At 37.0% G+C, this 27,729-nt stretch overlaps 1 protein-coding gene across 1 annotated transcript; it reads right to left on the reverse strand.

The window, feature by feature from the left end:
* Positions 1–23,391: 23,391 nt before the first annotated feature.
* On the reverse strand, positions 23,392–24,807 carry LOC145619664 (uncharacterized). Its single transcript, XM_081674369.1, has one exon. It carries the CDS (start codon positions 24,805–24,807, stop codon positions 23,392–23,394), a length of 1,416 nt encoding a protein of 471 aa, XP_081530495.1.
* Between the last annotated feature and the right edge of the window lie 2,922 nt (positions 24,808–27,729).

Raw genomic sequence — 27,729 nt, forward strand, 5'->3', positions numbered from 1 at the left:
TGTCAACTGATAAAGAGGAAAAACAAACAATCAAACAATGAAAAAACCAATTGGATGTTGGTGTCGTGGTGATTGGGCTACACTTGGTATGGAGGACCTGTGTTCGATCCCCCACAACAACAATTGGAAAGGGACTGGAACCTAACCATCCAGAACTGATCCCCGAATCCGAATTAGCCTAAAGGGTGAACCGGGTAAAACACCAAAAAAAAAAAAAAAAAAAAAAGAAAAAGTAAAAAGACATTACTGAAATATACTCCTCTAATCTTCAAGGGTTCAGTTTAACTTTTTTTTTTTTTACTATTTAAGTATTCAAACATTTTTAACTTTGATTCTTTTATAGTTTTATTAATGTTTTTCCCGTCTTGTAATATTGCAATATATGAAATTACACATTTTAAAACATGTTTTATATGTTAAATATCTATAATTAAATAAGAATAAGTGTTATTATAAAAATTTGATATTATATGCAGGGCCGTCTCCATCGATTTAGAGGCCCTGCACTAACAATAAAAAATAGGCCACCAAATATTGTAAGGAAAACGATAAACATAGCCCTTAGGGCTACATATATCATTGCCCAATTTGTAAAGGACCTATATAAACTGGTAAAAAGTTTATTTATTAGGCCATGTTCTCTTCACCTTAAAAAAATAATATTAAGTATAAATAAGTTCAGTATAATTAATTTCAATTCAGTAAAAATAATTTCAGTTCAGTAAAATTCAATTTTTTTAAAGAAGAATTATAATAGAAAATCAGTAAAAATAATTTCATTTCAGCAAAATAATTTCAGTTCAGTAAAATTAATTTAAGTTCAGTAAAAATAATTTCAGTTCAGTAAAAATAGTTCATTTCAGCAAAATTATGGTGAATAGAATGTGGCCTTATTATATTATGTCTTCGGATTCTTATACTACCTCCGGTTCAATTTACTCGCAACAAACGAATATTTTATGTCTCACAAATAATACCCATTTGTTGCGAGTAAATTGAACCGGGGGTAGTACAATAAATTTATCAATATAGCTTCTCTTTGAGACGGGTCAATTCTTCAATTCTCTCTCTCTCTATTTTTTCCATAACCAGAATCATATATATTTCTCAAACATAATTATAATACGAAAACAAAAATGCCAATTCAATGTTATTGTGTTAAAATTATTAAAATAAAAATAAGCAATGCCCATTAAAAAAAAGGTTCCTTCAACCTTGCCTAAAAATAATTAGTAGTATTTCCTAAATAAAAAAAAAAAAAAATCAGTATTAAGTAAAACTAAGTAAAATTAAATATTCTTTATTGTTTAGAATAGAGAGTATTAACTATTAAGGGAGTTAATTTGTTTTGGAAATTTAAAATCAAAAGTCAAAATATTAATTTTGAGATAATGGATGAATATAATGAGTTTTGAGGTTTGACGGCAATCGAAGCCAGCTTTTACACGGAATGAAATGCAAATTTTAAGATGCACCATGGTGTACCTAGAAATAGGTGCACCACGCCTATACTTTTGAACATTTAGTTAAAAAATATGAACAATTTTAAATTTGGAACATATAGTAGAAACATCTGGACCTCACAAATTTTAAACATTTAGTTAAAAAATTTGAACAATCGCAATGCATCATGCTTATACTTTTGAACATTTAGTAAAAAAAATCTGTACAATCGCGAATTTTGAACATTTAGTAAAAAAATCTGAATATCGCAAATTTGGAACATCTAGTAAAAAAATCTGAACAATCGCAATGCACCATGCCTATACTTTTGAACATTTAGTAAAAAAAAAATATGAACAATAAATTTTTTGAACATTTATTAAAAAAATCTGAACAATCGCAAATTTTGAATTATTACGAGCCAGACAAAGTTTGTCTGACTCGTAATATTCAAAAATTTTGTAATATAAACTAAACATTTACTATATACAAAATGAACATGTCTTTATAAAATATGAACATAAAAATTTCATGTTTATATTCAGTTCGTTTTTGTGACGTGTTCATAATTTTTTTTACTACTTCCTCCGTTAACTATTATTTGCAACAAATGGGGTGTTTGCGGACTCCTAGACAAAATTTGTTTGTGAGAGTAAAATGGAGAGAGAAAAAGTTGGGTGCATGTGATGAGGAGAGAGATAGAGAGAAATGATTACTTAAAAAGGAAATAAAACATTTGTTGCACATAATAGTTATCATCCATTTATAGTATATGTTGCAAACAATAGTTAATGGAGGAAGTAGAGGTTTATTTTTTGTAAAATGTTCAATTTTTTTACTAAATGTACAAAAGTATAGACGTGGTGCACATAATATGGGAATGAAATGGTGAGAAAAATAAAAAATTTGGGCCCTATTTTTGGGGGCCCTATTACGTGTATTATACAAAACTGGATCCCGTCCTAGTCGGGCTTGATTATATGAAACTGTATTATGAGATGAATCCGTGTTAAAAATTAAAAAAAATAAAAACAAAACGATGAATTTAACTAGATAGATCTCACATGACAATATTTTCTTAACGTACAAATCATAATAAGTGGCCAAACATGAACTGTGATGACTGATCGTAAATTTTGAGTGGAAAATTTTCTTATTTCGAGATCTAGCGGAACCCGAAAACGATTGATGCATGAATTACTCCGTAATTATTAAAAGTGTGTGATAATAATTACAAATTGATATGCTTAATTGATTATACAATGCTTATGTTGATATTAGCTTAGGGGGATAATTAGTATTGTTATTAATCCATTATTGTAATTAACGAGAGTTAGATTTTAACGGGTTTGAATAGATCGACTAAGGGGCCATTTGGTTTGGGTTAATTATCAAAGGGAAAGGCATGTATCATTCCCTTTGTTCTTGTTTTTTTGTCCATTCTTGTCATTTCCTTTTCCCATTTCTATTTTTGAGTTTACCCATTTTTATTCCAAATTGATTCCCCACCTCCTTAGCCTGTTGCATTCCCTTTCCTTACCCACTGCTTCACCACCAGCCACCACTTTCTAACTTACCGCTGCTACTCCTTGGCCCACCGCCGCCTACCGAAGCCCCTCCCCGGCCCACCGCCCCAATTTCTCTCTCCTCTTGCCTTTATCTTCAACCTCCGGCTTGTTTATGGTAAAAATACCCTAGACATGTGGACCAATAAGAGAGGCCCACGTATCAAGCCTCGACAGGTCCCCATTGACCACTCACCAGCTTACACGTGGAGCCTCAAATGTCAGCAGAATTGCGCCCTTCAATGCCCAATTCCTGAGAAAGCCGCAAAGCAGCGCAACCCACCAAACCTAGGTCAGAATGACCTAGGGAAGGACACTTTTCCCAACAACCCTATAAATAAGGAAATATTTCCCCATTTTGGGACACATTCAATCATTTATTACATCCCATTTTCTCTCTCATCAGAGAAAACTTGATCTCGGAATCCGAGAAGATCCCACCTAAATTTCCACACATTTTTTATTCTCATTTAAGTACTAACTTGATCATCGGAGGCGGAGCTCCAAACACCCGGAGTCTTCGTTGTTTTGTAGGTACATGCTGCGTTCAACCAGTCTTCAAGGCGTAACTCTCCCGAGGGACAAAAACACCCAAAACATTTAGCGCCGTCTGCGAGGAGATTACCTCAAAGATGGTTCAAGAGTCTGCACCAATTCCTGATCCGAATACCCCTCAACCGGGTCATCGGCCGCCGAAATCTCAGCTGGAGGTCTTTACAGACCATGAGGATGATGACCAGGTCGAAACATATGTGGCCAAAGATGGGTCATTCAATTCCAGATCCAGATCAGGTGGGTCCAAGCAGGCCCTCTGGGCAGCCAGAAAGGGAAACCCAAAAAGGAAAGAGGATCATCCCCGGTCAACTAGGACGAACTCATGAAATTCATGACTAGTTTTACGGGTGAAATCAAGGATCTGATCAACAAAAACAAGTCTGGCTCTGGCAAGGGTCAATTGGCAATGAAGACTCCTTCAGCTGAGAGGAGAAAGCCAGTCAAGGACAGGTAGCCGACTCCAAATCCCAAGGAGAAAGCAGCCGCAAAACTTGATTGGACAAAGATCCTTCTGCCCCAAAAGGGTCCAGTGAGAAACCCCCGGCAAGAACAGCTGGGTGGAAGCAAAAAGTCTGTCTTCGACGCGTGGCACATCATTGAGCAAAGGAGAAATCAGCAGCTGTCTGAATCAGCCTCTACCTTGAGCTTTCCAGACAGCTTCAAAGCAACAACAGCAAGGAATTCCCAATCCTTACATGAGATCCATATAGGCGGCCAGTCCGCCCATACTGGTCCTCAAATGATCAGGTCTATTCTATATACGCCTCAGGCGCCATATGTACAGTATGGCCTTCAATATATGCAGCCGGCACTCTTTGGAGGACAGGCGGCATACAACAATGTTCAGCCACTAGACTAGCAGGTCTGCTCAGACTTGGTGAACAACCTTCAGCATTCACCAGTAATATAACTAAGGCAGCACAGCCGGCCAAGGTTAAAAATGTGTTGGTAGGTACTTATGATGGTACCTCCAACCTTGAAGACCTACTCATGGCATACACCAACCTCATGTACCTACAGGGGTTGGACGATGCTACGTGGTGTCGCTGTTTCACGGCTACATTGAAGGGCATTGCCCAACAATGGTTTGGTAACTTGCCAGCCGGGTGTATAGACATCTTCAAGAAGCTTGCATATCTGTTTGACTCCAACTTCTCAATGAACATCCCTGTGAAGAAGACAAGTTTAGACTTGAGCACCATTAAGCGAGAGGAGAAGGAAGGACTCCGCTCGTACGTCAGATGGTTCAACCTGAACAAAATCCAAATTCAGGGGTTGTCTGAACTAATCCTCCCTAAGCCAAACAAAATTCATAATCACTCAACTAACCTATATACAAGTATAGAGGTAAGTCAAGGATCGAACCACAAGGAACGGTTATGGCTAAGTGCTTTCAATTATGTGCCTAAGGTAGGTCAAAGTCTAAGGATAGAAGGTGACACTAACAACTACTTAAACGAAGAAACCAAACAAATAGGAATCAATATAATGAAAACACTAGGGTTTAGGATCCATATATAGTAGCAATGAACATAGAAAATTGGGATAGGATGTTAACTAAGTCGAGTAATGCGAGGGAAGGTTGATTATGTAATCAAGAAAGAGAGTGATAGGCTAATCTCCTATAGGTCAAACTAGCGCCAACTATAAGAGACACTAACTAGGAACCTCACAAATCACCTCAATCGACAAATGTAGGACACAAATCAATGGTCCGTATCAATGTGAACCTACAATGCAATCTAGCATGATTAACTAGGTTGATCACTCCTACTTAAGCATACACATGCACATAATCAATCAACCAATTTAATCACATCATCAACTCCATCAATTTCCCCCAATTTACATCAATCCATCACATCATATAAGCTTCACCATCACCCTAGCAAGTAAACTACTCTAACAACATCATCAAATCAACAAACAACTATTGAAATCAAGAATTTACAATGTAAAAAGAACAATTACTCTAATCAAGCATCAAAGATCAAGATCAAACCAAATCCAATCAAAGAAACATGAATTAATTAACTAATCAAAACAATAAATGAGATAGAGTTACAGATGCTCATTGATAATAGAGAAGATCTCCAACACAATTGTCACCATTTAATCTTCAATCTCTCAATTAAGCTAAGAATATGATCAAAATGTAATATCAAACTTGCCCAAAAAATCGGGTTACAATGATATTTATGGAGGCGCAAAAACACAAAACCGAGCAACAAAGACCCAGGAAGGCACGCCCGTGCTGTAGGGGAGGTGCGCCCATGCGTTAGGGGTGGCGCGCCCGCGTTTGCTAGTGGCGCGCCCGCACCCGTGCTTTGCGCGTCCGCGTCTATCTGGGTTACTTTGATCTCCTCGCGGCTTCGTGCGTTCGCTAAGGTCGCACGATTATGATGATGATGAACACTATGAGTGGCAGTAGCTAATGCTCTTGACAGTGGGTTCAACACCACTTCTTCATGGTAGCACGGCATGAGAGCGCAAGAGCTAGGATTTGGGGAATCCACTTCCTTGCACCTTGAGCTTTATAATTGCCATGAGCTTGCTCCAAAAGCTTCCTCCGCCTTAGCAAATCACCAATATCAAGACTTGAACCCCGGACAATACCTACAACCACGTAAATAAATCATATAAAGGAGAAAAGACTAGAAAACCAACGAAATGCACAAAAGCTACAAAATAAGAGAGGAAAGGTAACACTAAGCAACAAAGCATAAAACTAAGCATTTATTAAGCAAGAAAGATATAAAAAGAGGATGAAAACAACCTAAATAATTATCAAATGGCTGTCATTTATGACACCCATCAGCTGCTGATCTTAGGTTGTTCCGGCTGGTTTTGACCGGCTGGGATACCCACTGTCTTCTGCCCAGCAGGATCTTGAGCAGTTAAGGTTGGACCAGTTTGGTCCCCAGCCGGTTCCTCCTCCTTATCAGAAACTTCACAGCCTTGCTCTAAGGCCCAGGCCTTAAATGGAAGAGGAGCTTGCTCGTTTATAAAATTGGGAATCATACACCACAGTGGCGTAGTCATACCTAAGCTTGAACACGTTAAAATCCACGTTTGGGTGGGGAATACCCCAGGCAATCCTCAGACGGGCTTTAGTGTCCCGCTCATTCTCTAAGACCAGCCGGTTTTGCTCCTAAGCAATTTCCTCTTGATGCAAGCTCCTCAAATTAACTAACTCAACCCCCAGTCGGCTGACATCCGCCCTCAACTTGGTATTTTCTTGGTTTGCTCCTTCCAATGCTCAAGATTGGACACTCGGTAGTCGTCAGGCTGCAAATCAGCTCCTCCAGTTTCAAGTCTACTGCTTTAATTTCAACATTACACATATATTTAGCATATTCAACAGAGTTGAGAGCTTGAGTGGCCCTCTTTTTGGCATCATTTACCTCGTCCTGGCTTCTGCTTGAAGGGAACTCTCAGCCCGTCTACCCACAACATTACATAAAAAGGGATCAGACGGAAAGTTAAATACTTGAAAAAATAGAGGAAAGTGAAGTAGTAAGTGAATGCTAAGATTACCTCGGCCAGATGGCCCAAGATCCGGTCAAAGTCCACCACTTGTAGGCTAGGCACAGAGTTCTTCTCTGATCTAATCAGAGACCTCACCATCGTCTTGGCAAACGCTTGCACGTCAAGCGACTCTAAGGTAACATGTGCACCATAAGAAGTACTTAGTGAGAAGGCAGCATAGTCGACATTCATTCTTTGCCGGCTGCTGAGCGAACCTCTAGAGGGGCCAACCTTAGTCTTGACTCGCATAAGTCAAGCGGCTAGGGAAGTTCGATGGGATTCTTAACTTGAGTCTGGGCTTAGGAGTCTTTCCCTCCTCAGCCGTTGCAGGACCGGTTGCAACATTAAGTGAAACGCCCTTCTTCGATGCCTCAGAGGCATCCGGTGGATTCTTAGCAGCACGCTTTGAACTTCCGCTCAAAGACTTTAGCGCTAAAGGAGATATAACCCTGGTCTTAGGACGATCTGGGTTAGCTGAGGAGATGGTCTGTCAAGAGTCCTTCTTCGCAGTTTTAACTGGGGTTTTGGCGAAATCATCCCCTGGACGCTTGATTAACTTGGAGAGAGAACGAAGAATAGACTTTATAGTACCCTACAAATAAAGAAACAAGGTTACAGTCGGTAAGAAACTTAAGAAAAATAAAAAAACAATGAAAAATATCAGGCCATCTTACCCCGCCCTTCTTGGCCTCCTCAGCCTCAGCGGCTGCTTTCTTTTCTAGGAGCTATTCCATATGCAGCTGCGCAGCGGACATAGCCGATGTTTTGTTTGGGTCCACCATTATCAGCTCTTTGTCTGTAAAAAAACAAGTAAACAGTTATTCAAATAAACTCAAAAATCGAAGTGCATAAACAGAAACGATAAGTTGCCGGATGTGTAGTAAATCTAACCTTTGGGAACATCGTGCTTTTCCCGCAGGCGGAAAGGAATCTTTCATCCTTGAAAAAGTCCAGATGGGGGATCCAGTTCTTGGGAATAATTATCTGAGTCCCATCCCCTTGGGACTCAGTTGTGGTCTCAAAGAAGCTGGGCTCCATTATTTGCTCGTAGGCTTTGGAAGAGATATGAGGAAGAGCACACTTTCTGCCCAGAAGAGCCGGATCCTTATTATAACGGCACAAGAACCGGTTGTGTCTCAGCGTGGGAGAGGAGATTAAATAAAACATCTTCTTCCAGCCGGTCCATTTGGAAACTTTGTCCAAAGTAATCAAATGTTGCGGAGAGTGGTCAAGGTGTAACACGCTTCATACCCGCTGGTGCCTTGCTCATGTAATTCATATCAGCAAAGGCGGGAAAACTTGGCTCTAAATTTTAAAACTCGCATGCGGCGATGTAGCTCAGATTATTTACCCAAGAGTTCGGGGTAAGTTGCCAGACGCCCAAGTCTTACCCCTTCAAAATCTTCTTAACACCCCTGTGGAGGGAGAAGTGGATACCGGCTTTAATCACGGTCTCGTAGCAGACAAAATAGTTATTAGAGTTGTCTATCTCGTCTCCCCATGCAAGCGTTGCATCCTCAAGCGGTACTTCAACTTGCCATCCCGGCCCAAGAGGATGAGCCTCCTGGAAGGCACCAAAGCTGCTCTGTAAAAGGGCAATGTCTTTGGGAAGAATACTTGTGTGCATAGGATCCGGAGTGTATGGACCCCTAGCCGGCTGCTGGTAATCGTTTACGAATTTGTCTTGACCAGAGCTAGACGCCTCCGATCCTGATCTATTGGCGGCCTTTTCTCCGCCTGACTCTCCCTCTTCTGAGTCATGGGAGGAGACGACATCCTCACCGTCTGACTCCCTTAGAATAGTATCACTTGTGGTGGAAGGGGCGCCACCCGGAGAATCACTTTGCCCCTCCGATCTCTTATATTCCTCATCTGGAATGACCTCATTTGCGGGCCGCCTTTTCAGCTTAACAGCCGTTTGTTGAACTCTAGCCATTGTGTCCTGCACTGACACAGAGACGGAGGAATTCGGAGATGAGCAAAGTAGGTTCGACTGTCTAGAAAAGGCATCCCTGGTTCTAGATTCAGCCGTACCAGGAGACCGGCTGAATGTCCTAGGCAGTGTCATGTGTGTGGATGGGGAGTCCATTTTTATTTTTGAATTATATGTATACAGACGGAAAAAGAATGTATACAAGCGGAAAAGTGAAAAAAAGCTAAAAGAGGGTAGAGGCGGTTACCTTTATCTTAACTCTAAAAATCTGAAAACAGCCTCTAACGGTGACCGGATGTGTTGTCTAGAACGCACTCGGAAGCTTCAAAAATTTGATGCAAACGGGAGCAGAGTCTCTCTCTCTAGAATATCTCTTTCTCTCTAAAAAAAGTTTCAAGGTAATAAAATAATGAGAGGAGAGAGGGAGGGGGTAAAACCCTATTTATAGATGGTTAAACGGGGGCATCCCCGTAGGGAATATATTTCAAGAATTACCCCAGGCTTGAACCCCACTGTGATCATACACTTAAGTATGGTGGCGTCCAAAGAGAAGGAAACGAGAGCAAAAGAGTCGCAAACAAGTTTTAAGAAATTATAAATCGTTCACAGGGTGAAAGTTACACCCCTTAACGATCCATGAGATCGTCAACTCCAATAGGTCTGGAACCATGACTGGTGTTCGGGAATGAGGGTACGACTCCAATCTAAAAGAGAAAGAATCCGCCCTATGAAATAAGCCTCTCCTTTATTCTATTCGTATTCACGTGCGCTTTCTGACTAACATGCAATCAATAGGTTAACCCTAAACCTGCTTAATCTATGTTGGTTGAATATTAATGCGCAAATAAAATTTTTATTGGCGATCACTTGAATTAAAATCGTTTTAGCTTAAACCAAATTATTTATTAAGCGTGATTTCAAATACAAATTCCCTTTAAACATGCATAAAAGGCGTGATCCAGCAATAACAATAATATATATCAAGCAACATAATAATAATAATAATCATAATCATAATAAGGCATAATAAAGCTTAATAACAATAGCAAGATCCTAGGCATGATATTAACAAGATTAATAACAAATCCTAGCATGTCACTAAACAATAATGATCAAAGCTTTCAACCTAACATGCTATTAGAAAGAATAAAAGGCACTCTAAACATGATACTAGAAAGCATTTAAAACATCCTAACATGATAATAGGAGTTAAACAAATCTGAAAATGCTTTCTACATTGAAATAAAAAGGGAGTAAGCTAATTATTTACTTTGAAGCTTCGTACCTCTTTCTAATAACAAAATACACGAGTTAGTAAACATCAATGAAATATAATAAATCAAAGAATTAAATCAAATAAATGAAAGAAAGAGTTAAAAAGTTTAGACTGGATTTGGGAACAAACCCTCAGATTTTATAAACCTTTCACGTCTAGGGCGAAGGCATCTTCGAACTTGGCTAGGTGTTTCTAGATCTACTGTATGCGGAATGGTGTTTGCAAAAGGGTTGGTTTAGAAAGAGAGAGAAAAAGAAAGCTATATTGCTTGAGAGAGAAGAGAGAGAATTGTTAATGAGAATTGGTGATTGAAAACGGGGGTCCAAGGACCCTATTTAGAGGAAAATAGTCCGGAATCTGATAGAAAAGAGTTAGAGTTTGAATCGGAGTAAAATAGCATCTTGTCGCCAGCGACAAGGTTCGTCTCCAAGCGACAGGCTTGTTTCCTGGCGATAAATCCAGCGCCAGGCGACAAAATTGTGTTAAGCGCTGCTTCTCGTAGAATCCACTTCTCGATAAAATTGAGTCATAAAATCCGTACGAAGCCTAAAATCGTATTTTTATATAAAACACTTATCTTATTCCAAGTAAAACTCGTAAACGCAATATCAATCCTAATCCTACTAGGATAAAAAAGAACATCTTGAGAATAATAATAGGCCCTCCTCTAGATCATTAGGTCTTATGTAAGAATCAAACCGAGCCCAGTTTAGTATTTTGGCCATAACTTGCTCATTACTCATCGGAATTGGGCTTATAATATATTGTTGGAAAGCTCTTTTCGAGTCCCATCCAACTACACTATAATTGGACCCTTATAATGGACCAAACTAAATTGGACTGGCTATTTTCATAAAATATAGTAGGTTTTTAAAAACAGATTGAAAGACTTTTAATAAAAACTACCGCAACACTAGACTTTTCACACTTTCACTTCATTCGATTATGATTCGACGTGAAATGTATTCATCACTGGGTTTGATTTTAGGGAGACACAAATGGGTGTCTACAATCCCCGTCACACCATAGAAGGTGAATGATCATTTTTACTGTTTACCACTCTCAGGAAGCCACGTGTCACAAGCGCCACGTGGCTTGCCACGTGACCCCTGTAAGGGGCAAATGTTTGGGTAAAAATTGTAACACCCCCAAATTACTCTCCAATAATAATGATACTTATTATAAAATAAGGGGATAAAGGAGAAGATTAGAGAGAGATATGTAGATGGTAATTGTATTGTCTATATTCATCCATTTCATGACCATCTATATATATACAAGATGGAACATTGTAACCTATATGGACAATGAAGAGTCCATTCATGAGAGGGTTAATGTGACCTAATGACAAAGGAGGATTACAAGGGTGCTATTACAACCATACTTAAGATAGTCATAAAAGTGATATTTACAAGCTATAATGATCATCCATTATTAACATATTTTATAACACTCCCCCTTGGATGGTCATTATCTTAAAATAGAATAATGCGCATATATGCTGCCTCATTAAAAACCTTTCCAGGAAAAACCCTGTGGGAAAAAACCATGGATAAGGGAAAAAGAGTACAGTGCGCAATTACTCCCCCTCATTATTATATCACTGAAGATCTCTGAGACGACACAATCCAATACGATAAACTAACTTTTTAAATGTTGCTGTCGGAAGAGCCTTAGTGAATAAGTCTGCTAAATTCTCACTTGAACGAATCTGCAATACTTTTATATCTCCATTCTTCTGAAGATCATGAGTGAAGAAAAATTTGGGTAAGATGTGCTTTGTTCTGTCGCCTTTGATGTATCCTTCCTTAAGTTGAGCAATACAAGCTGCATTATCCTCATATAAAGTTGTCGGTGCCTCCTTCCCAGATGATAAACCACAAACTTCTTTTATGTGTTGAATTACTGACCTTAACCATACACATTCACGACTAGCCTCGTGAATTGCTAAAATCTCAGAATGATTGGAAGAAGTAGCTGCAATGGTTTGTTTCATGGAACGCCAAGAAATGGCAGTACCACCATATGTGAACACATATCCGGTTTTGTGATCGACCATTATGTGGATCAGATAAATAACCTGCATCTGCAAAACCAATCAAATTTTCTTTGGACAACTTTGGGAAAAATAAACCCATATCCTTCGTACCTTGAAGATAACGAAGTAAATGTTTGATCCCATTCCAATGCCTCCGAGTTGGACATGAACTAAACCTTGCTAATAAATTAACTGAAAATGATATGTCGGGTCGTGTATGACTTGCAAGGTACATTAGCGCTCCAATTGCACTAAGATATGGTACTTCAGGACCAAGAATCTCTTCATCATTTTCCCGAGGTCGGAATGGATCTTTATCTACTTCAAGTGATCTTACAACCATAGGGCTACTCAATGGATGTGCTGTATCCATAGATAATCTTTTAAGAACCTTTTCTATGTATGTTGATTGATGCACAAGGATTCCATTCTCTAGGTGCTCTATTTGTAACCCCAAGCAGAATTTTGTCTTTCCAAGATCTTTCATTTCGAACTCTTTCTTTAAATAATTGACAGTCACTGAAATCTCTTCAGGAGTTCCAACGATATTCAAGTCATGAACATACACCGCAATTATAACAAATCCCGATCCAAATTTCTTTATAAAAATACATGGGCTGATAGGATCATTCTTATAACCTTCTTTTAACAAATACTCACTTAGACGGTTATACCACATACGCCCATATTGTTTCAATCCATAAAGAGATTTGTTCAATTTAATACAGAAATGTTCTCGAGAACTAAATTTTGCTGCTTTTGGCAGTTTAAATCCTTCTGGGAGCTTCATGTAAATGTCATTATCCAGTGGGCCATATAAATAAGCTATGACTACATCCATCAAACGTAAGTCAAGTCCTTCTCTTATTGCCAGACTAATCAAAAATCTAAAATTAGTTGCATCCACCACAGGAGAATATGTCTCCTCATAATCAATACCAGGTCTTTGTGAGAATCCTTGTGCAACTAAGCGTGCCTTATATCTTACAACTTCACCCTTTTCATTTCTCTTTCGCACAAAGACCCATTTATATCCCACTGGTCTTACACCTTCAGGTGTACGGACTACAGGTCCGAATACTTCTCTTTTTTCAAGAGATTTTAATTCTGCTTTAATTGCTTCTTTCCATTTTGGCCAATCATTCCTTTGTCTACATTCTTCAATGGATTTTGGTTCATGATCCTCATTGTTATCCATGATATCTAATGCTACATTGCATGCAAAAACATCATCGACGTCGATTTGATTTCGGTTCCATGTAATTCCAGACATGATATAGTTTGTTGAAATTTCTTCATTATCAGGTACCTGAATTTCTTCCTGTATCATATCTAAATTCTCTTCTGGAGATCCTTCGGAAATTGTTTCTTCAATTTGACCATCATAAATCAATGCTCCTTTTCTTTTCCGAGGATTCTTATCTTTGGAACCTATTGGTCTTCCACGTTTCTGACGTGGTTTAGACTCATTAGCAAATTTATTTTGTCCTTCCGAAACATCTATTTTAAATGGAGTATTTACAGCTGGAATATTTGACTTGGTCACTCTTTTTGGGTCAGCAAACGAGTCTGGCAATTGATTCGCTAAACTTTGCGAATGAATTATCTTTAGAACTTCCAGTTCACATTATTTAGTTCGAGGATCAAGATGGGATAATGATAATTCATTCCATTTAATTTCCTTTTCCAGCTCTCTTTTTTCTCCCCCTAATGTTGGGAAAAGTGACTCGTTAAAATGACAATCTGCAAAACGAGCCGTAAATAAATCCCCTGTTGTAGGCTCAAGATATTTAATTATTGACTGGGATTCAAACCCAACATATATTCCCAACCTCCTTTGAGGACCCATCTTAGAGCGTTGTGGTGGAGCTATTGGAACATAAACCGCACATCCAAAAATTCTTAGATGGGAAATATTTGGTTCCTGACCATAAACCAATTGTAATGGGGAGAACTTATGATAACTTGTTGGCCTAATGCGAATTAGTGCTGCTGCATGTAATATTGCATGTCCCCAAGCAGAAATTGGGAGATTGGATTTCATAAGTAATGGTCTAGCAATTAACTGAAGACGTTTAATTAATGACTCAGCCATACCATTTTTTGTATGAACATGTGCTACAGGATGTTCAACATTTATCCCAATAGACATGCAATAATCATTGAAAGCTTGAGATGTAAATTCACCAGCATTATCAAGCCGAATAGTCTTAATAGGAGTATATGGAAAATGTGCCCGTAACTTAATCAATTGGGCAAATAATCTCGCAAACGCCAGGTTACGAGTTGATAACAAGGACACATGTGACCATCTAGTTGATGCATCAATTAAAACCATAAAATATCTAAATGGTCCACATGGGGGATGTATGGGCCCACAAATATCTCCTTGTATACGTTCCAGAAAACTAATTGATTCAAAATTAATTTTAGCTGATGATGGGCGAATTATTAACTTGCCTATTGATGAGCAAGCAGCACATGAAAAATTATTTTGAAGAATCTGCTGGCTCTTCAAAGAATGTCCACATGAATTCGTAATTATTTTTCGCATCATTATTGAACCGAGATGGCCTAACCGGTCATGCCAAACAACAAAATTATCAGTAAACTTCTGGTTTACTATAGCATGAGTTTCAATAGTATTGATTTTTGTGTAGTACAAACCACTGGAGAATGTAGGGAGTTTCTCCAAAACATGTTTTGTGCCTTGAGTTATTTTTGTGATTTAAAGGAATTCGCTATTTTCTTCATTGATTGTCTCAATATGATAGTCATTGTTGCGAATATCCTTAAAACTCAATAAATTTCTTTGAGACAATGGGGAGTATAAAGCATCAATTATTTTAATTTCAGTTCCCCAAGGCAATTTTATAGTGGCTCTTTCGGAGCCCTCAATAGTATTTGTACTACCCGATATGGTACTCACATTAATCCTTTTCATCATCAAATGAGAGAAATATTTTTTATTTCTAAGTATTGTATGAGTAGTTGCACTGTCAGCAAGACATAATTCTTCACCTTTCATAGCAAACTGAACTTGAGTAATATCCATGTTCTTCATGAAATAAAATATATGTCAAAATATTAAGCATAAAAATAAAGATGATAAAATAAATAATTCAATAAAAACACCCGAATATTTCATAAATTCATAAAACATATAAAGTCCTTATTACAACCGTAGAAAATAACATAAGAAAATAACTAGATAAAGTCTAATACTTAAAGTTGACATAAAATAATATAAATTTAATTATTCCCTTCCAGGGCATTGAAGAAATCACCAACTTCTAAATGAGTTGTACTACCGAAATCAAAATTATTCCCTTCCGGGGAAGTAAGGAAATTAGCAACATCGAAATGATTTGCATTGCCAAAATCAAAATCACCTTCACCATCTTCAAGAACAAGGTTTGCCTCAACTTTCTTTCCTTTCTTCAATGATTCTTGATAAAGTTCAATAAGATGCTTTGGAGTTCTACAAACCCAAGACCAATGGCCTTTTCCTCCACAACGGTAACATATATTGGTCTCATTTTTCTCTTTATCATCCCTACGTTCCCACTTCTGGTGGGAATGATAATTTGTGTAATGACCTCCACGACCTCAACCATATCCACTAAAACCACGCCCACGACCGCGACCACGCCATTGGCCACGACCGCGACCATGACCTCTACCTCGACCACTACTACTGGAATGGTCTCTGTTTTTAGTTTCTTTCCCGTTATGGGTTGTCACATTCGCTTCAGGGAATGGAGTAGAGCCAGTAGGACGTGATTCATGATTTTTCATTAACAGCTCGTTATTTTGCTCGGCCACAAGAAGACAAGATATTAATTCAGAATATTTTTTAAAACCTTTTTCTCTATATTGTGTCTGCAAGACAATATTATTAGCATGGAAAGTGGAGTATGTCTTTTCAAGCATTTCTGCATCAGTAATATTTTCTCCACATAATTTCAATTGAGAAGTTATTTTAAACATAGCTGAGTTATATTCACTAATAGATTTAAAATCTTGTAATCTCAAATGCAACCATTCATAACGAGCTCTAGGGAGTGTCACTGTTTTTTGGTGGTCATACCTTTCTTTTAGATTACTCCAAAGGATTTGTGGATCTTTCACAGTTAAATATTCATTTTTGAGCCCTTCATGGAGGTGATGACGAAGGAAAATCATGGCTTTAGCCTTATCTTGAGTTGTTGCCTTATTAGCCTCTTTGATTGTTTCACCAAGCCCTTTAGCATCTAGGTGTATTTCAGCATCTAACACCCATGATAAATAATTCTTTCCGGTAATATCAAGGGCCACAAATTCGAGCTTGGCAAGGTTCGACATTTTTCACTATATAAAATAATATTAAAAATTAGAGATAATAAAATACATCAAAGTCAATGTATCTAAATATAAAATCATAGTTATAATTGGTGCCAAAATAATCAATATGCATTGTCTTAAAAAAAAAACAAAGAAAATAATATACTATCAATCAAATAGATTAGTGTTTAATGTTTCAAATAAACTTACTAATAAATTACTACTAACAAGATAGATAAGGAAAATACTTAGATCACATTCTGACATACTATAAAGATGAAGTAGCAAAATAATAAGAAAATAAAATATGCACATTAAAAGTAATAAATTAACTCTAATCACTCGACAATAAGCAAACAAGTAACAAACAAATATGATGTAATTTGGCTAACAAAAATAAGATGTGAAAGACCAATACTTAAGTATATAAACGAATAAACTTACTAACAAAAATGATAAAGAGATAAAATAAGGTCATCAAGCACTAATATAATTCGGCTATCAATATGATGTAAACGAATAAACTTACTAACAAAAATGATAAAGAGATAAGCTGGATTTTTCTTTTTTTTTTTAAAGGAGGTAATTCGTCACTATCGACCACAGTAACAAACTGATAAAATTTTAATCAATGCAAAGTGGAGGTAATTACCCTCACTTCAATTGGACGAAGTGAAAATTTTACAACTCGGTTAATCGAGGTTGGTGCAACAAGCCAACTAGCAATAATGTTTCCTTCGATTCCCGATAACTAAAGCAATGGTGCTGATAACGTATTATAAAATAAGGGGAAAAAGGAGAAGATTAGAGAGAGATATGTAGATGGTAATTGTATTGTCTATATTCATCCATTTCATGACCATCTATATATATACAAGATGGAACATTGTAACCTATATGGACAATGAAGAGTCCATTCATGAGAGGGTTAATGTGACCTAATGACAAAGGGGGATTACAAGGGTGCTATTACAACCATACTTAAGATAGTCATAAAAGTGATATTTACAAGCTATAATGATCATCCATTATTAACATATTTTATAACAATACTAATATAATTAAGAGAGTAGTTTAGGAGCATTACCGCCACGTGATAACGTAAGGCTTTTAAAAACAGAGACTTGCAACGGAAGAAATACATCTTAGCTTTCATTAATTAATTGAAAATAGAAATAGTTTTTGAAACATAAATCTTCATGATACTCATACTAATTCATAACAGTGAATCTAGACTAAGTGATTTTGCCCTTCGTCCCCGATGCAACATTTAGCTCACGTTGACTCGTCGTCATTACCTATCTACTCATCATAAATGATAAGTAGGGCCAAGCCAAAACAAAAGAGAAATACGCGTTAGCAAAATGCTAAGTACATATAAGTGCTAAATACGTAAATTAATTTAGTTGATTAACATTTTCTTGCAAAATATATAATTCTAATGAAAACATGGTTATTCAAACTTTCCATAGACAAGATTTCATATTTTGGAAAACATCCAAAATTTATAATTTCTCTAAAGTATTTTCTAATAAAGGTTGGATAATCAACTATTTCATAAAAAATTTTCCCAACCTAAGTGTGCACACCCCTCAAGCTAGTAACTCATTTACATAGTATATACTCGAGGAAAGACTAGATCATACAAAGCTCATAGTCTTATCATTTATCTCCGCATAGTGGGAGTCAAGAAAATCCAATAAACATCTTTGATAAATCAATCTTCCAATTCCCATATATGGGATGATTAAAATGATAACATTTCCTTTTTAAACAATTTACTAAACCAATTAAGCTTACAACCAAGCTTATAAAGCATTTAAATATCAAACAATCATTTTTATTAAAACAAGCTTACACGATTTATTTTAGAAACATTCATAAATCATTGTTCAACATTCAAACATAGTTCATCATTTAAAACATAAAACACATTTATGAATAAAATCACATTAGTTAAAGATCTAGCCACAAATACGTACCTTGATCTTTTCACACAAGTACGAAACTCCTAATTACGAACTTGAAATTCCCCCTACAATAACCAATAACTCTTATTCAATAACTCTTCAACAATAAACCCAAAGATATAGAACACAAACTCTAATCTAGTTGTTCATGAACAACTTCAATATTAATTACGTTCTTTTTATAAAATTAATACTTTTATAAATAAATCTTTAGTAATAATCAATAATAATAATAATAGTAATAATAATAATAATAATAATAATAGTAGTAGTAGTAGTAGTAGTAGTAGTAGTAGTAGTAAGTAAGAAGTAGTAGTAGTAGTAGTACATAGTAGCATATAAGTAATAATAATAAGTAATAATAATTGTTTTCAATCAATTAGCCCAAAATAGAAGTGTTTAGGAGCCCACTTACTTTTAATTAGTTTTGGTGGGTTTTGTATCAAATAAATGAACTAATTAAAAGACCAAACTAATCTATTTTTTTTTTTTTTTTTTTGGTTTTGGTTTGTTTGTACAGGAACTACGAAGGAGGTGTTGTGGGTTGGTGGTGTGGCTGGCTGGGCAGCAGGGGCGGCGGTGGTGCGCCGGCGAGGTGGTGGTGGTGCGGCTGGTGGCTCGCGGCCAGGTGGTGGTGGTGTGGTCGGTGGTGGCGCGGAGGAGAGAGAAAGAGGGAAAAAAATGGGTTTTTGGGTGTTTCAATTTGCTGAAAATTTGGGAGTATACTTTGCTAATGAATTTGTTCAAGATCCTTGCTCTATTTATAGGGAAAATTAGGGATTAAAATAAGATTAAAGGTTGTAACTTTAATGTGCAATTGGTTGTTTTTGGAGGTGAAACTTTGAATTGCAATTGGTTAATTTGGAGGTGAAATCTAATGGTTGGGAGCAAGTTTGATAATGGTGATGGAGTTGATGAGTTACATGTGGAGGGTGAGGGTGAATGTAGTCAGAAATTATAGTTGGGAGAGGTGTTAGTTGGGAAAAAAAAAAGCTACTTTGATGAAGCTTTCATGGAGGAATGGAGAAGATGAACGTAGTTGGTGGTGATTGGGGATGAAATTTTATTTTCTTTTTCCTTTTTTTTGGCTAAAATTATGAGTTGGGTTGTAAATATCAATTGGGCTTGTAAGTAGTCATATGGGTTAGAATAAATAGCTTACTTGCCCAAACTATGTTCATGAAATAAGGCTCATATTTAAAATGATAATTTTATAATTAGAGTTTAGGAAATTATGTACAATTTCTTATTAAAAATCCACTTGAAAGTTGCAATATGTTTATAGGAAAAATTAATAATTTAATAATCTAAGCATCTTAAGAAAATATTTTATAAGCGTATAGGAAAATTATTCGTCCATTTTTATAAACGGGATTATAAGATCCGAAATAAGACATACTTATGCTTAATAATTATAATTAATAATAATTAAATTGGTTTAAAAATTAGGGGTATTACAGTCTACCCCCCTTAAAAGAAGTTTCGACCTCGAAACTCTTGACTAAAACTTTGTATAACGACTTAAATTAATTTAAATTGACTCATGCACAACCTAAAATGGGCTAATAAACAACTTAAAATTACATAAAGAGCAAAAAGCGCGAAACTCTATCGCATTCTACCCCCCTTAATAGGAGTTACGCCCCCGTAACTCGACTACTAACCTCGGGAAATAACTCAGGGTACCTCTTTCTCATGTCGGCTTCTGCTTCCCAAGTAGCTTCTTCTGACTTATGGTTTGACCATAATACCTTGACTATCTTCACATCTTTGTTTCTTGTGCTCCTCACCTTGCTATCTAAAATCTTTACAGGCCTTTCCTCGTAGGTCAAGTTTTCATCCATTTCAATGGTTTCGGGTTGTAAGACGTGTGAAATATCTGGTATGTACTTCCGGATTTGGCTTACGTGGAATACATTGTGGACTCTTTCTAACTCATTAGGCAATTCCAACTTGTAAGCTACCCTTCCTATCTTTTGGATGATTTTGTATGGGCCAATGTATTTAGGGCTTAATTTCCCTTTTTTCCCGAACCTCATTACGCCCTTCATTGGAGATATCTTTAACAAGACTTTCTCACCTACTTCATATTCCACATCTCTCCTTTTCAAGTCTGCATAACTCTTCTGGCGATCTTGTGCAGCCTTGATTTTCTCTCGGATCATTTTTTCTTGTTTTACCGTTTCCTCGATCAATTCTGGACCAAGCACAACAGTTTCACTTATATCATTCCAACATATGGGGCTCCTACATTTTCGCCCATACAATGCTTCAAATGGTGCCATCCCAATACTCGCATGATGACTGTTGTTATAAGAGAACTCTATTAAGTCCAAAAGATCTTCCCAAGAGCCTTGGTACTCCATTACACATGATCTCAACATGTCCTCCAAGGTTTGTATCGTCCTCTCCGTCTGACCATCAGTTGCAGGGTGAAATGCGGTGCTCATCAACAAATTAGTCCCCATCGCCTTTTGCAAACCTTGCCAGAAGTTAGACAGAAACCTCGAATCCCTGTCTGAAATAATGTCCTTTGGCACCCCGTGGTACCGAACCACAAACTTCACATACGCTCTCCCCAATTGATCCATCGTCCATGTACTCTTCATTGGAATGAATGTTGCAGACTTAGTTAATCGATCTACTATAACCCAAATCGTATCATTTCCTGCTCTTGTTCTAGGTAACGCTCCCAAAAAATCCATAGAGATCGAATCCCACTTCCAGCTAGGCACTTCTAAGGATTGGACCGTCCCTTGCGGTCTCTTATGCTCAATTTTGACCTTTTGACAAGTCAAACATCTAGCCACAAATTCAGCTACTTCTCTCTTCATATTCGGCCACCAAAATGTTTTCTTCATGTCCTTATACAACTTATCCCCTCCGGGATGCATTGAATAAGGAGAATTATGTGCCTCTTCTATTAACCTTTGCTTCAAATCACTTGGAATATGTGGTACACACCATCTTCCTTTAAATCTCATACTCCCATCGTCAGCTAGTGAAAAATCCATTATTTGCCCTTCCTCGATCTTTTCTCTAATCCTTTTCAACTTCTCATCCCCTAGTTGGCTATCTCGAATCTCATCATAAATTGATGGCTTGACAGTTAAAGCACATAGCAATTTATTTACTTCTCCTAGCTCCATTACCTCCAAATTCATCTTTTGAAACTCCACACACAATTGATCCGGGAGAATCATTGCATTGACTCCATGACTTGACTTCCTACTCAAAGCATCGGCCACCACGTTAGCCTTTCCTTCATGGTACTGGATATCTAAGTCATAATCCTTAATAAACTCCAACCATCGTCTTTGTCTCATGTTCAGCTCCTTTTGAGTGAATATGTACTTTAAACTCTTATGGTCGGTAAAAATCTTACATGTCACCCCATATAAATAGTGTCTCCAAATTTTCAAGGCAAACACAATTGCGGCTAACTCTAAGTCATGGGTGGGGTAATTCACTTCATGGGGCTTTAATTGTCTCGAGGCATAAGCGATTACTTTCCGATTTTGCATCAACACACAACCTAGCCCAAACTTTGATGCATCACTATATACTTCATATTGTTCACTTCCATCTGGTAGGGCTAACACGGGAGCCGTAGTCAACTTTTCTTTTAATAACTGAAAGGCTTTCTCACATTCCGGAGTCCACTCATACTTACATTCCTTCTTCATCAAACTCGTCATAGGCCTTGCAATTCTTGAAAAATCTTTAACAAATCTTCTATAATAACCTGCTAACCCAAGAAAACTCCGAACATCCGACACACTCCTCGGGGTTGGCCATTCGCTTACCGCCTTTACCTTTGCTGGGTCAACTGATACCCCTTCCGTGGAAATCACATGACCTAGGAAGGCTACCTTCTCCAACCAAAGCTCACATTTTGAGAGTTTAGCATACAATTGATGCTCTCTCAAGGTTGACAATACCGCCCTCAAATGATCCTCATGCTCATCTCGATCCTTCGAATACACCAAAATATCATCGATAAACACCACTACAAACTTGTCCAAGTATGGCCTAAAAATTCGGTGCATTAAATCCATGAAAACTGCGGGTGCATTGGTTAACCCAAACGGCATTACAATGAATTTATAATGACCATAACGAGTTCTAAAAGCACTCTTTGGGATATCTGAGTCTGCTATCCTTAACTGATGATACCCTGACCTCAAATCAATCTTCGAAAATATCCCTGCTCCCTTCAACTGGTCGAACAAGTCATCGATCCTAGGCAGCGGATACTTATTCTTGGCTGTCACGTTGTTCAATTCTCGATAATCTATACATAACCTCAAACTTCCATCCTTCTTCTTTACAAACAAAACAGGTGCACCCCATGGTGATGAGCTGGGCCGAATGTATCCCTTTTCCAACAATTCATCTAATTGAGTCTTCAACTCTTTCATCTCTACCGGGGCCATTCTATATGGAGCCTTTGAAATGGGTCCTATCCCTGGTACTAAATATATGGTAAATTCAACATCCCTCACAGGTGGCATTCCTGGAATTTCCTCACGAAAAACATCAAGAAATTCATTTACTATTGGAATATTCTTTTCATCCCCTTTATCCCCTTCTTCTATCTCCTGAACACTACACATATACAGTGGATACCCTTTTGCCACACACTTCTTAAGTTGCAAGGCAGATATGATCTTCAACCCTGATTTCTTCCCTTCCCTTCGGTAAGTTACCCTAACTCTGTTTGGGCCAAACAACGTGACCTTTTGGGTCTCGCAATCAATTTAGGCCTTGTATTTACCCAACCAGTCCATCCCCAAAATGACATTGAGATCTTGTAAGTCAAGCTCAATTAAGTCTGACGGGAATTCCACCTTTGAAATGACAAGTGGTATACCCCGATGCATCTTAGTGCAACCCATTACTTCCCCTGATGGGATAGCAATATCTAAGGAAACAGACACCGGATTTTCTAACTTGAGTTTATCTACTAAAGTTCTAGAAATAAAAGAATGAGACGCCCCCGAATCAAACAAGACTTTAGTAGATATAGAACAGATAAAGAAAGTGCCAATTACCACATCAGAAGTGTTTATGGCCTCACGACTATTCATCACGAACACGCGACCTTTAGAAGCAGATCCACCAATGTTACTCGGTCCAGGCTTAGGAGTGAAACCGGCGTTTTGAGTTGGCTTAGGTTGGTTCCTCACATCAGGGGTCTTACCGGACTGCACATCAGAGGCTTTCTTGAAACATTCATACTCACGGTGACCCAGTTTTTGACAATAATGACAACTCACTGGATTCCCTTCACAATCTTTCCCGGGATGGTCTTTCCTACACCTTTTACATAAATAGGACCTTTTGGGTTTGTCTCCAATCCCTTGATTCCTATTTCCTCTTTCAAAGTCACCCCTATTATCCCTCCTTCCATTAAAACCCCCACTGAAATTCCCATTGGTCTTAGGCTTTTTCTCATTCCCATGGAAGCTCCCACTAACCTTCCTTTTCTCACCAGAATAGTTCCCCTCCAACTCTCTTCCCTTAATCCCATAAAGGTGGGCTGCTCTCCCATAAACTTCATCTAAGGTTTCAAAGGTAACTCCCCCCAATTTCCCTTGAAGGGTTAAAGTCAGACCCTGTTCAAATCTTTGGGCTTTAAGGGCTTCAGTTGGTACTACTTCGGGTGCAAACCTCATTAATTCAATGAATTTACTATAGTACTCACTTATGGTCATATTCCCCATTCTAAGGTTAGTAAACTCCATACACTTTTGTTTCCTTAAATAGGAAGGATAAAATTTTGCCCTCAAGGCTTCCTTAAGTTCAATCCACCCAAAGTCGGGTTTACTCATCAAGTCATTTTTCCTTTGACTCCACCATAAATCAGCTTCTTCTCTAAGGTAATAGACAGCATTGTTAACTCTTAATTCCTCGGGACAATTAATATCATCAAAAAGTTTGTCGAATTCTCTTACCCAGTTTTCTAGGCTAGCCGGGTCTACTTGGCCAAGGTAGGTGGGTGGTTTGGCTGCAGCAACTCTTTTGAAAACTTCCCCAAAACTATCTAGATCGTTGTGGGTTTTTCTTTGGTTTGAAACGACATTGGATATGTTTTCAGTTATTTTAGTTAGCCTTTTGATGACCGAGTTCACTTTGGATCTACTTCCTCTCTTGTTTCCTTGCCTTAGAGACATTGTCCTGAATAACGTGGTAATTAAGAAAGATGAATTTACAATAAATTATTCATCCGTTCAACAAAGACTCAAAGTTGTGATAACTTTACTGTTCACAATATATCTTGAGTACTAAACGTTATTCAAGCCTAAAATTGTCATTAAAAAGCATCAATATATAGGTAACATCTCGAAATAAATTTATCACAAGTTTCATCATAATTTCATACAATTATGAGACACAAATCGAAAAATACTTGACCACATAATTCACATAAGAGTATAATTCACCCTTCAATCCATTTCCAATTTAGGTATAATTTTTGTATAATTTATGAACTTTCGATATACCTTGGAATATAAAAATTCCCAAATAACCATCAATCTTGCTATATTTTGAAATTTTATTTGATCCTTTTAGTCTAAAATATATATATCTATATAGTTTGGACTCCATATGCACATAATTCACGTAAGAATTGAAATCATTTTCGAATAAGTTTCAAACTTTTTAATTTCGAAAATATAATATAATTATAAGTTGAATAATTGATTCATAATGTGGATTAGTTGGACCAATGAGATCCTAGGTGGGAGAGGTTAGAGTCAACGTCGCCCAGAGCCCAAATCCTGCCTAGACAGAGCTCATTGTCAATCCAACAATCCCCACTATTAATCTTTATTCAAATTAAAATAAAAAATAGTTTTTACTCAAATACTTAGTATGTATTTACATAAAATAATGTGAAACTCTATCCTATATGCCCTTCTTAGGTCTACCCATCTGTTTTATTTTCCCATTTTAATCTTTTTAAGACCCGAAAACTGATACCACTTTGTAACACCCCCAAATTACTCTCCAATAATAATGATACTAATATAATTAAGAGAGTAGTTTAGGAGCATTACCGCCACGTGATAACGTAAGGCTTTTAAAAACAGAGACTTGCAACGGAAGAAATACATCTTAGCTTTCATTAATTAATTGAAAATAGAAATAGTTTTTGAAACATAAATCTTCATGATACTCATACTAATTCATAACAGTGAATCTAGACTAAGTGATTTTGCCCTTCGTCCCCGATGCAACATTTAGCTCACGTTGACTCGTCGTCATTACCTATCTACTCATCATAAATGATAAGTAGGGCCAAGCCAAAACAAAAGAGCAATACGCGTTAGCAAAATGCTAAGTACATATAAGTGCTAAATACGTAAATTAATTTAGTTGATTAACATTTTCTTGCAAAATATATAATTCTCATGAAAATATGGTTATTCAAACTTTCCATAGACAAGATTTCATATTTTGGAAAACATCCAAAATTTATAATTCTCTAAAGTATTTTCTAATAAAGGTTGGATAATCAACTATTTCATAAACAATTTTCCCAAGCTAAGTGTGCACACCCCTCAAGCTAGTAACTCATTTACATAGTCTATACTCGAGGAAAGACTAGATCATACAAAGCTCATAGTCGTATCATTTATCTCCGCATAGTGGGAGTCAAGAAAATCCAATAAACATCTTTGATAAATCAATCTTCCAATTCCCATATATGAAATGATTAAAATGATAACATTTCCTTTTAAACAATTTAGCAAACCAAGTAAGCTTACAACCAAGCTTATAAAGCATTTAAATATCAAACAATCATTTTTATTAAAACAAGCTTACACGATTTATTTTATAAAACTTCATAAATCATTGTTCAACATTCAAACATAGTTCATCATTTAAAACATAAAACACATTTATGAATAAAATCACATTAGTTAAAGATCTAGGCACGAATACGTACCTTGATCTTTTCACACAAGTACGAAACTCCTAATTACGAACTTGAAATTCCCCCTACAATAACCAATAACTCTTATTCAATAACTCTTCAACAATAAACCCAAAGACATAGAACACAAACTCTAATCTAATTGTTCATGAACAACTTAAATATTAATTACGTCCTTTTTATAAAATTAATACTTTTATAAATAAATCTTTAGTAATAATCAATAATAATAATAATAGTAATAATAATAGTAGTAGTAGTAGTAGTAGTAGTAGTAGTAGTAGTAGTAGTAGTAGTAAGTAAGAAGTAGTAGTAGTAGTAGTAGTACATAGTAGCATATAAGTAATAATAATAAGTAATAATAATTGTTTTCAATCAATTAGCCCAAAATAGAAGTGTTTAGGAGCCCACTTACTTTTAATTAGTTTTGGTGGGTTTTGTATCAAATAAATGAACTAATTAAAAGACCAAACTAATCTTTTTTTTTTTTTTTTTTTTTTTTTGGTTTTGGTTTGTTTGTACAGGAACAACGAAGGAGGTGTTGTGGGTTGGTGGTGTGGCTGGCTGGGCAGCAGGGGGGCGGTGGTGCGCCGGCAAGGTGGTGGTGTGGTGCGGCTGGTGGCTCGCGGCCAGGTGGTGGTGGTGTGGTCGGTGGTGGCGCGGAGGAGAGAGAAAGAGGGAAAAAAATGGGTTTTTGGGTGTTTCAATTTGCTGAAAATTTGGGAGTATACTTTGCTAATGAATTTGTTCAAGATCCTTGCTCTATTTATAGGGAAAATTAGGGATTAAAATAAGATTAAAGGTTGTAACTTTAATGTGCAATTGGTTGTTTTTGGAGGTGAAACTTTGAATTGCAATTGGTTAATTTGGAGGTGAAATCTAATGGTTGGGAGCAAGTTTGATAATGGTGATGGAGTTGATGAGTTACATGTGGAGGGTGAGGGTGAATGTAGTCAGAAATTATAGTTGGGAGAGGTGTTAGTTGGGAAAAAAAAAAAGCTACTTTGATGAAGCTTTCATGGAGGAATGGAGAAGATGAATGTAGTTGGTGGTGATTGGGGATGAAATTTTATTTTCTTTTTCCTTTTTTTTTGGCTAAAATTATGAGTTGGGTTGTAAATATCAATTGGGCTTGTAAGTAGTCATATGGGTT

The sequence above is a fragment of the Chenopodium album genome, chromosome 27 (genome assembly GCF_948465745.1).
Source record: "Chenopodium album chromosome 27, dcCheAlbu1.1, whole genome shotgun sequence".
NCBI classification, from domain to species: domain Eukaryota; kingdom Viridiplantae; phylum Streptophyta; class Magnoliopsida; order Caryophyllales; family Amaranthaceae; genus Chenopodium; species Chenopodium album.

Bases quoted from the DNA above. Each gene is read 5' to 3' on its own strand.
- LOC145619664 (XM_081674369.1), bottom strand. From the start codon at position 24,807: ATGTCTCTAAGGCAAGGAAACAAGAGAGGAAGTAGATCCAAAGTGAAC.